General features: G+C 64.5%; 1 protein-coding gene across 1 annotated transcript; it reads left to right on the top strand.

Moving 5' to 3' along the window:
* Positions 1-917: 917 nt before the first annotated feature.
* ABHD17A (abhydrolase domain containing 17A, depalmitoylase) lies at positions 918-8,804 on the top strand. The gene is made up of 5 exons (XM_037384564.1): positions 918-1,031; positions 3,490-4,005; positions 5,923-6,117; positions 6,786-6,965; positions 7,874-8,804. The coding sequence occupies exons 2-5, from the start codon at positions 3,692-3,694 to the stop codon at positions 8,097-8,099; spliced, it is 915 nt and encodes a 304-aa protein (XP_037240461.1). The 5' UTR covers positions 918-1,031; positions 3,490-3,691; the 3' UTR covers positions 8,100-8,804.
* The last annotated feature ends 496 nt before the right edge of the window (positions 8,805-9,300 follow it).

Genomic DNA, 9,300 nt, shown 5'->3' with positions numbered 1-9,300 from the left:
AGTGGCAGCACGTTTTAGTGCTAGGATACGCCCGGGCTGGGAGCGCGGCGCTGCGTGGCGAGGCTGTTTCACCGTCGAGGTTTTTGCTGAGAATGAGCCATCGCTCCCTGGGAGGAAGCCGGGAGAAACTGCAACCCCCCCCCCTTTTGCCTGGCGTTCACATGAAGGTCGCGAGCCCCTGGGGACGGGAAGCAGCTTCCATGGATGCAACGGGAAAGCCCACGCGGCTAAAGGGCAGCCACCTGCTTCTCCACCACCTACCTTTTCCTCTTTATTTCCTTCCTCTTCCTAAGTGTAAATATTAATACAGTCTAGTTTGCTTGGATGCTGTGGATGGTTTGTTATGGGCCTGGATGTGTTGCACGCCGGCAAAAGCTCAGCTCGGGGCACTCCTGGGTGGCTGTGGGGCTCCGTGCCTCAGTTTCCCCATGGATAATAAATAACCTTGCCTGGTGCTGGTGGGGGTTGGAGTCCCCCGGTGCTGGCACCCAGACTCCCAGGTTCTGTCCCCACCACCCTGGTGCACAGGCTGTCCCCTGTCCCCTTAGAGGACCAAACTCTCCCTTAGCCCTAGGGGGCCGTGGCGGGGGAGCTGCTTTCCCTACCGGCGTGTGCAGGGCTGGAGTGGGGCCTGGAGCGGCCTGTGACCCGGGGAGGGGAAGGAAAGGGGGTTTGGGCTGGCGCCTGGGACCCAGGTGGGACCCCAGCTCCGGCGCGGGCCCGAGCCGCCCCCCTGCTCCCCCTATCCAGCCCGGGGGGCGTTGGGAGGGGGACGTGTGTGGGGCTCCGTGCGTGGGTTCGCCCACCTACCCCCGCCTTGGCGCCGGCGGCCACCAGGGGCGGGCAGCCCCGGGCAAGGCCGCGCCGTTCCCCTGGCAACGGGGGCGGGGAGATGGCGTCACTTCCGGGCGGGAGCGGGCGGGGCCAGGCGGGCCGCTGTGCAGCGCCGCCCCCGCCTCGGAGGACCGCAGCGGCCGCCCGTCCCTTCGGCAGCCCCGAGCGCGGGGGGGCCCGGGCCGGAGCATGCCCAGGTACGGGGGGGGGTGGGCACGGCCCTGCCTCGGCCGGGCTCTGGGGACGCGGGGGGCATGAGCGTGTGCTGGGGGCGGTGGGTTGTCGGGCCCCGCGGTGGACGGTGGGGCCCCACGCCGCTCAGGGTCTGTGTTTGGGGACCCACAGCTGTCGGGGGGGGGCCCGCGGGGGTCAGCGTGTGTGGGGAGTGGGGGCGTATGGGTCGGTGGAGGGAGTGGGGCCCACACAGGGCGGTGGGGGGTGTGGGGAGGCCTACAGCGGTGGGGGGGGGCACGCAGGTCAGTGTTTGTGTGTGTGTGTGGGGAGGGAAAACCAGTCCGGGGGGTGGCCCGCGGTGGTCCCACCCGGCGGCGTGTGGGTTTGAGGGAGGGTCCCACACGGGGCAGTGAGGGGGGAGGCCACAGCAGTCGGGGGGGGGGCCCACGCAGGGCAGTGTTTGAGGAGGGGGGGCAAACCGGTCAATGGAGGGGCATGGTGGTCCCACGAGGCAGCATGTGTTTGAGGAGGGTCCCACACCAGTTACCACTGGTGTGTAGGAGGCCTGCAGCAGTCTGGGGGGGGGGGGACAGCAAGTGTGGGGTGGGGGATCCCATGCCTGGCAGTGGGGTGGGAGGCCCACGCTGGTCAGCAGGGGCGGGGATCTCCACTGGTAAGTGGTGGGGGTCCCACAGCAGTCAGTGGAGGGGGGGTACACAGGTCAATTTAGGGGGGCCTCCCACAGCAGCCCATGGTGGGGGACACCCATGCCAGTTGGTGTGTGTGGGGTGGGGGGTCCTGTGCCTGGAAGGTGGTGGGGGGAGGCACATATGGGTCAGTGTGTGTGTTTGGGGGGGGGGCACTCACTCAGTAGGGGGGGCCCACACAGGTCAGTGTGTGTGGGACCCCCCTCTCCCCAGCCAGTGGGGGGTGGGAGGCCCACGCCAGTCACTGTGTGTGGGGTGGGGGGTTCCCATGCCTGTCAGTGGAGAGGAGAGGCCCACACTGGTCACTGGTGGGGTGGGGGGCACCCACCAGTCACTGGGGGGGGGGGAATCCCGTGTGGGTCAGCGTGTTGGGTGGCCTGCTCAGGTCAAGTGAGTGGGTGGGTGCAGTGTGGATCCTCCTGCTGTGGCCATGGAGTGATTGTTGGCGGGGGGGGGGCTCAGCGGGGTGTGTGTAGCATGGAGCCAGCCCCACGCCATGCGGGGGGTTAGCTTGGGGGTCTGGATCTGGTCCCTCATGCTGGCTGTGGGGCGAGGGCAGGGGTGCCTGCCCCATGGGGGTGCCAGCCCCCCAGGGGTACCTGCCCATGGGGGTAACGTGCCCACAGGGGTGCCAGCCCCCCAGGGTTATGTGCCCACAGGGTGCCAAGTCCCACAGGGGTACCTGCCCATGGGGGGTAACCTGCCCCCAGGGGTGCCAGCCCCACAGGGGTACCTGCCCACTGGGGTAACCTGCCCTCAGGGATGCCAGACCCACGGGGGTGCCAGCCCCCCAGGGGTACCTGCCCACGGGGGTGCCAGCCCCACGGGTGCTGGGGTTTGGCCCGGCACAAGCGTGACACACGGCATGAGTGTGACCCACGGCGCCTGCGCTGCCAGCGGCTGCCTGCTCTGCCTGCGTGGACCCACGCCGGGACGTGCCCGTGCAGGTGTGCGGCCGCCGGACACCCCGTCCACTTCCACCAAACTGGGGGGACACGGGGCTGCTGTGTGCCGGCCCCAGCACCACTGTGGTCACCGGCAGGAGGGGGACCCCAGCCCAGCCCTGGCCCCCCCAGCACAGGGCCTGCAGCGGGGCCGCGGTACGGGGCATCCCTTCTCTCTGAATATTTTGGCATATTTTGGTGCTGCCTGCCTTCTCCTCCCGCTGGGCGGGCAGCCCCCCTCCACCCTTTCCTCCCCTTTCCCAGCCCTTCGGAAGCAGATGGAGCAAATTCCTCGGGGTGTGGGCTGGTTTGACATTCCTCAGTGCGAGCCTGTGCCCAAACTTGCAGAAAATAGTTGCTTTTTTTTTTTTTTTCCCCTCTCCTCTCCCCTTTCTTCCCCCTCCCCTTTTTCTTTGGGAGCTCAGCGCTCCTGCTGCACGCCAGTGTGGCTGGGCCTGTGCCGGCGGTTGGGGGGTCCAGGGGGGGCTGTATCCTTCGTCCCACCGACCACGCGGCTGTTGTGGAGCGTGTGTATGTGTGCGATCATCCTGCGCCCAACATCCTCGCCTCCTCAGCGTGGGCCTGGTGCGGGGGCTGGGAAGTGTTGAAGGAGGCTTGGTTTTGGGGGGCTGCGTGGGTTCAGTGTGAGTGTGGGGGCTGGGGGAGGGGAGGGATGGGACGGTGCGCCCCTCGGCTAGAGGCGGTGCGGTGCCTGTGCTCGCCAGCGCATGGGTGTGCTGGGGAGGTGCGTGTTTGTCCCCGGCTGTGGGTCACGCGTGCCTGGGGGGTGCCCAGCGCAGAGCCCTCACTGCTGCGTGTCCTGCCCACAGGCCACCGCTGCTGCCCGCAGACGGACGGATGGCGGCCACCCCAGCCCCGACCAGCACCCCGGCCCACAGTGGGCTGCTGGCGGCAGCTGTGCCGAGGGCCAGCTGAGGACGGGGCCTCTCCAGGCTGTCGTCGTTCCCGGCCTCTGTCCGATTTGGATCCTCCCTCGCTCCAGACGCGGCTGCCTTTTGCCTCGCTGCCGTCATGAACGGGCTGTCGATCAGCCAACTCTGCTGCCTCTTCTGCTGTCCCCCCTGCCCCAGCCGCATCGCTGCCAAACTGGCCTTCTTGCCCCCAGAGCCCACCTATGCCGTGGTCCCCGAGCCAGAGCCTGTGGGCAGCACCAGCACGGGCTCCCTGCGAGGCGGCGCTGCGGGGCGGTGGAAGCTGCACTTGAAGGACCGGGCGGATTTCCAGTACTCCCAGCGGGAGCTGGACAACATTGAGGTGTTCGTCACCAAAAGCAGTCGGGGGAACCGCGTTGGCTGCATGTACGTCCGCTGCGTGCCAGGTGCCAGGTGAGTTGCCCCTGGATGTACCAGCCTGGCTGTTTGACCCCAGCCGCTTGGTACCAGGCTGGTGAGGCGCTGGTGAGGCAGCGTGCCATCCTGCCCGCTTCTCTCCTTCAGCTGAGCACCACCTCCTCGACCCAGCCCGACCTGGCGCCTCGCTGAAGGAGCCGGCCCTGCCATGGGGGTTTAGAGGCATCCTGCGGGGCGGGTGAGCTCAGCTCCTGGGACCAGTCTGGCTTGTGGCTGCAGCCGGGAATGGGATTAAGCAGGGAGTGGAGGCAAAGCCGGAGGCTACAGGGATGTAGGGATTCCTTAGGCAGTCCCGCAGATCCCTCCTGATGACACGCCAGTGATACAACATGCTCCAGCTGTGCAGTGAGCTCTTGGTGAGCACCAGAGGGGTCTGCACCCCAGCCTCCATCCCCAGCCCTGCAGCGACCATGTGGATGGGCAAGAGCCTGTGCCAGCCAGGAGACCCCTGCGGGCAACTGGGGCTGCATTTTTAGTCTCATTCACGAGCATGTTTGATTCCTCAAGGGGAAGGGCGATAGGAGTGAAAGCCAGGAGGTGTTTAGGCACAACCTGCTGCTGGTCACTCCCGTGGGTCTGAAAACTGGGAAGCTGGAGAGGGGCAGCCTGGGGTGTGAGGTGGAGACCACCTCCCGGCTGCTGGTGACCAAGCACTAGGGGACGGGAGGGGGCTTGGGAGCTGCTCCCCGAGCCGGTGGCACAGCTTGGGGGCTCAGGTGCAGAGGGAGGCCAGGTCGCAAAGCCTGCACCACCCCAGCTGACCAGCTCCCCCACTGGTATCCACCTGGGAGCAATGCGCCTTCCAAGGAACGGCATCCGCAGAGACCCCTGCACAGGGGAGTGCAGCCTGGAGCAGCCCCCAGCTCACCAAGGGCTCTGAAGCCACTGAGTGGGCTGGGGGTGAGGAGGGTGGCTCTTGCAGGGGATGGAGAGATGTTAGAGGGCTCTGCAGGCTGCCCATGGGGATGTCTGCTGTCCCTGCATGGGTTCCCAGAGAGAGGAGAGCAGTGGCAGGATTGCTCTGCCTGCACATCCACCTGCCTGCGCCATGCTGCAGCGATGCTCGGTGCTGGCCCCGCTCCCAGCCAGCCTGCAGGAGCGGCTGTTTAAGCACAGGCTGCAGGGCTGGAGGGACAGCTCCAGGCTGGGGGGAATCTGGCCAAACCCCCTGGGGCATCAGGTCTCGCTTGTTGTCTGTCTTCCCCACCCCCAGCCCATCCTGCCACCCCCTCCCTTCCTGCGGTGTCCAGGCTGGGACACAGAGGCTCAACCTGGCCGCAGACCTCTCTCGGACCAACTGTGAGGGCTCAACATGGAGTGGGTCCTGCTCCCTCCCTCCAGCAGAAGAGAGCCAAGCTTCCATCAATCTGCTATTAGTGTTAATTTTTATGATTAACATTGTTTTTCCCCTTATGGTGGAAATTTCTTGTGCCTTGTCACTCCCACAATTCACTTCTCTCCCAGTGCCTGGTGTCTTGCCAGACTCAGGAGAGAAAAAAATCTGCTGTCAGAACTCTTACTTGAAATCCCCATTGGGCAAACGGCCCCAAATCCTGAGCTTTTTACCAAAAATAGACTCAGAAACTTGAACAGAATCATCCTGCCTTTGGGCTGCCTGTTTCTGCTGGGAGCAAGCCCCTGGCCCTGGGTGGCAAGGAGTGTGTCTGGGTATCTCCAGGATCGGATTGGGGGCGTTGCGAGGACCCTCCTTGATGGCCAGAGGAGCGTTGGCCCTTCATGTCCTGGGGTTTGGGTTTTGGCCTCCCAAGCTGATGTCCCGGCTGGTGCTGCCCAGGCACATCCATCCCTGAGCTGTTGGTGGGGCTGGGCAGTGCAGCAGCACCGCAGAATCCACGATTAACCTGCTGTGCCTGTCTCTCCTCGGTGCTGCAGATACACGGTGCTCTTCTCACATGGCAACGCCGTGGACCTGGGGCAGATGAGCAGCTTCTATATCGGGCTGGGCACCCGCATCAACTGCAACATCTTCTCCTATGACTACTCAGGCTACGGCGTGAGCACGGGCAAGCCCTCCGAGAGGAACCTCTACTCCGACATCGATGCTGCGTGGCAGGCGCTGCGGACGCGGTGAGCTGGGTGCCTGGCAGGGGGAAGGGAGGATGTCCATGCTGCCGCCAGGAAAACCCTGTGGTCCAGCAGTCTGGAAAACAGGAAATCTCCCAGAGAGGGAACCCGGGCCACTCATAATGGCAAGGGGTGGCTGGAAAGCAGCTGCAGGGGAGCAGGCTGGGGGACCTGGAGGGGCTGGGATGCTGCAGGGGTATGACCTTGCTTGGAGGTGCTGGCACAAGCTGTGCTCCCCATCTTGCCGTTCCCAGGCTCTCCCCAGGCTGTGCTCAGCCCTGGTTCCCCAGCCAGGTTCAAGGTGCAGCCCCATGATGGGCTCTGCCTCCCCTGCCCTGTGGCCAGGCTCGCAGCGTGACCCAGGAACTTGGGGGCTGCCTTGTGCGGCTGCGAGCCTGCCTGGAACCCTGCTCCTGCCGAGGGTGAGCCCTGACACCCCCCACAGCTCCTCTGGCAGCTCAGCCCCGGCTGCTCCCTGGTCCTGCCGGGGGTGCAGGGCAGCTGCTTTGGGCCCAGCTGTGAGGGAAAGGCAGGGGGGACAGAGCCCTGTTCCCCCTGGCCCCAGCAAGCCTTGCAGGGTGCTGTGGCCAGAGCAGGGTGATCCCCTGGGCTGTATCTCCTGGCACTGTGACTCTGGTGCTTGGGTGCTGACCTGACCTGCCCTCTTCCAGATATGGGATCAGCCCGGAGAACATTATTTTATATGGACAGAGCATCGGCACAGTGCCCACAGTTGATCTGGCCTCCCGCTACGAGTGTGCTGCCATCGTGCTCCACTCCCCGCTCACCTCTGGCATGAGAGTCGCCTTCCCTGAGACCAAGAAGACCTACTGGTTCGATGCCTTCCCCAAGTGAGTGGCCCGAGGAGAAGGGACAGGGTCAGCTCTGGAGGGTCAGTGCCCAGACCAGCTCTGTCCTGGACACCAGCCCTGGCCATGAAGAGGGGTTGTGGTGAAAACTGGGTCTCTTTCCAATGATGGGCTTAAACGTGCCCATCGGCATCCTCTTGCCTTGCATTTCACCCCATCTTGGGGGGCTGTAACTCTCACTGGGGTCACCGTGCCTTCTCCTGATGGTGTGTGCACCCCAAGTCCCCTGGTGGCATCACCTCCTGGCCATCCTGTCCAGTGTCTTTGCCTGCCAGCTCTGGGGCTGTGCCACTGGCCCCTTGTAGTGTATCACAAGGGTGATCCCAGGTGCCCCTGGGACCCTTCTCCACCCCAGGAGTAATTTCTTGGCCTTTTTTCCCCCCCTCTGCAGACGGCAGAGGCAGTGGCATGGAAAAGCAGCACTGAGGTGGGATGAGTTCCTGCTTTGCCTTTTCCTCGTAGCCGGGCCAGCAGGGCCCGAGAGACGGTCCCCGAGCCAGAAGCCGTGGCGGGGAGCCACCAGCCCACGCTCTACGTCCCCGTGGCCTCCGGGGCCGGGCTGAGAACAGCCGTGCTTCCACTCCTCAAAGCCTGGCATGGCTGATCCTGAGCGGGGAGGGCCTGCGTCCACGCTGTCCTGCAGCGGTTACTGTCAGCCCTGCCTGGGTCCCATGGGGCTGTTGTGTCTGGTCCTTGTCTGTCATGTCAGGGAAGACCTTGTCCTGGAGGTCATCCTTGGCAGAAGCTCCATGTCCCCATGCTCTGCTGTGATCAAAGAGCATTTCCTGGTCCCTCTCCCCGAGGGAATAAGTTTTGGGGGGCAGGAGGGAGTGCCATGATCCCTGTACTTACCCCGCCTCTCATCTCTTCTTCACCCACTTTCTTTGCAGCATCGAGAAGATCTCCAAAATCACCTCTCCTGTCCTCATCATCCACGGCACGGAGGATGAAGTCATCGACTTCTCCCATGGCCTGGCGCTCTTTGAACGCTGCCCCAAGGCTGTGGAGCCGCTGTGGGTGGACGGGGCTGGGCACAATGACATTGAACTCTACAGCCAGTACCTCGAGCGCCTTCGAAAATTCATCTCCCAGGAGCTGCCCAGCCAACGTAACTAGCAGGGCAGGGGGACGGGCAGGGGGTTTCTGCCTGTTTCTCCAGTTCTCTTCCCAGTGTCCCTCCCCAATCCCTGCTGCTGGAGGTGCAATGAGTTTGTACAACCTCAGCTCCGGGCTCGGGAGAGGGCAGGATGCCCTGGAGCAGATGGTGCATTTTCCTCTTGGACGCAAGCACAACTCTCCTCCCTCCCGGTGTCAGCCCCGGCGCTGCTGGCACCACCGGCCGGGCTGGCAAGAGACGGCAGCTCCTTCCCCCTTCCTCAGAAAGATGAGAGCCCACCCACCTGATGGTGTACCCTTGGCTTCGGATGTGTCCTCATCCCCCCTCCTAAACCAGCGAACTCCTGAATTCCTCCTGGCCGCTCTGCTGCTCTGACTATAGCAATAAGGCGAGTTGGAGAGGGGCTGGGGGCCCAGCCCCCTCCCCGCCATTGCTGCGGGGCGGGACGGAGGAGGTGGCAGTTCCTGCTCTCAATGGCGCTTTCCCGGGATCAGCGCTGGTGGCGGTGGGGTGCCTAGTGTCTGTGTCCCAAGGGGAGTTTGGGGATACATGGAGGAGGTGCCCCCTGCTCTGCCTTCTCAGAGCGCTCCCCGCGTTCAGGTCATCCCTAGAAAACCTTCTCCATCTCACTCGCAGGCAGTGCGCTCGGGGAAACGGGGCAAGGAAACCAGGCACCAAATAAAGAGCAGAGGTTTAACGTTTTACCCGTGTGCACCCTTTCCCTGGGTACACCTGGGGCTGCCTTTCCATCACCCTGCTGGGGGGACCAGCCCCAGCCCATGTGGCTCCAGCCCCTTGGCTTTCCCTGCTGGCCGATGTCTCTGCTGAATTGCACTTGGCCAGATCCCTGACGCTTGTCACCCTCCTCTGGGGACTGGGCAGCCCCAGGGTGCCAGCAGATGGGGAAGGAGCCCTTGGGCTCCTGGGATTGGGCTGCAAAGGTCTGCTTCTTCGAATCGGGCTGTGGGGACAACGGGAGCCTGTTCCCCCGCCAGCCCCTGCCCTGTTTCATTAGGGGTTCCCATGGGAGGTGGAGGACCTAGGAGGTCTCAGCCTCCTAGGAGCAGGAGCGTGGGGCCTCGGGTGTGCTGCAGGGAGGGGAAGGGGGACATCCCCATGGTCTGCCGGTGTGCCAGGGCCAGCATGGCGAGGCACACAGCATGGTCCTGAGCAGGCAGGGTGACCCTGGGGTGAGCACAG

This window comes from Falco rusticolus, chromosome 4 (assembly GCF_015220075.1).
Source record: "Falco rusticolus isolate bFalRus1 chromosome 4, bFalRus1.pri, whole genome shotgun sequence".
NCBI classification, from domain to species: domain Eukaryota; kingdom Metazoa; phylum Chordata; class Aves; order Falconiformes; family Falconidae; genus Falco; species Falco rusticolus.
The sequence above is the reverse complement of the archived record's forward strand: the minus strand, read 5'-3'. Positions and strand labels throughout refer to the sequence as shown.